The 786-nt window shown below is 45.9% G+C and overlaps 1 protein-coding gene across 1 annotated transcript; it reads left to right on the top strand.

Annotated features, from left to right (window-relative positions):
- Window positions 1-340: 340 nt before the first annotated feature.
- LOC125481168 (chromatin assembly factor 1 subunit A-like) lies at window positions 341-786 on the top strand (the record flags this gene model as incomplete). Its single annotated transcript, XM_048592365.1, has 2 exons — window positions 341-415; window positions 739-786. Coding segments are annotated over 2 exons (123 nt in total), but the record flags the coding sequence as incomplete, so codon positions are not given.

A 786-nucleotide genomic window follows, 5' to 3' on the forward strand; every position in this document is an offset into this window, starting at 1 on the left:
GAAGTAAGCGAGAGAGAGGGAAGTAAGCGAGAGAGAGGGAAGTAAGCGAGAGAGAGGGAAGTAAGCAAGAGAGAGAAGAAAGCGAGAGAGGAGAAGAGGAAGAGAGAGAGAGAAGGGAAAGAGAGAGAGAAAAGAGAGAGCAAGAGAGAGGAGAGAGGGAGGGAGTGAAAACAGAGACAGAGAGAGACAGAAAGAGAGAGAGACAGAGAGCGAGAGAGAGAAGAAAGAGCGAGAGAAGAGAGAAGAAAGACAGAGACAGAGAAGAAAGACACAAAGACAGAGAGAGAGAAGATAGAGAGGAGAGAGACAGAGAGAAGAAAGAGACAAATACAGAGAGAAAAGAAAAAGAGAAGATAGAGAGAGAGAGAAGAAAGAGAAGATAGAGAGAGAGAGAGAAGAAAGAGAAGATAGAGAGAGAGAACAAAGAGCGAGAGAGAGAACAAAGAGCGATACAGAAGAAAGAGAGAAAAGAATGGGAGAGAGAGCGAAGAAGGAGAGAGAGAGAGAGAGCAGAAAGCGAGAGCAGAAAGCGAGAGCAGAAAGCGAGAGCAGAAAGCGAGAGCGAGAAAAGAAAGCGAGAGGTAGAGAAGTAAGAAAGAGAGGAGAAAGAGAAAGAGAGGAGAAAGAGCGAGAGAGAAGAGAGAAGATTGAGAGAAGAGAGAGAGAGAGATTGAGAGAGACAGAGAGAGAGAGACAGAGAGAGAGAGACAGAGACAGAGAGAGACAGAGAGAGAGAGACAGAGAGAGAGAGACAGAGAGGAGAAACAGAGAGGAGAAACAGAGAGG

Source organism: Rhincodon typus, unplaced genomic scaffold (assembly GCF_021869965.1).
Source record: "Rhincodon typus isolate 14 unplaced genomic scaffold, sRhiTyp1.1 hic_rhity00001074, whole genome shotgun sequence".
Taxonomy (NCBI): Eukaryota; Metazoa; Chordata; class Chondrichthyes; order Orectolobiformes; family Rhincodontidae; genus Rhincodon; species Rhincodon typus.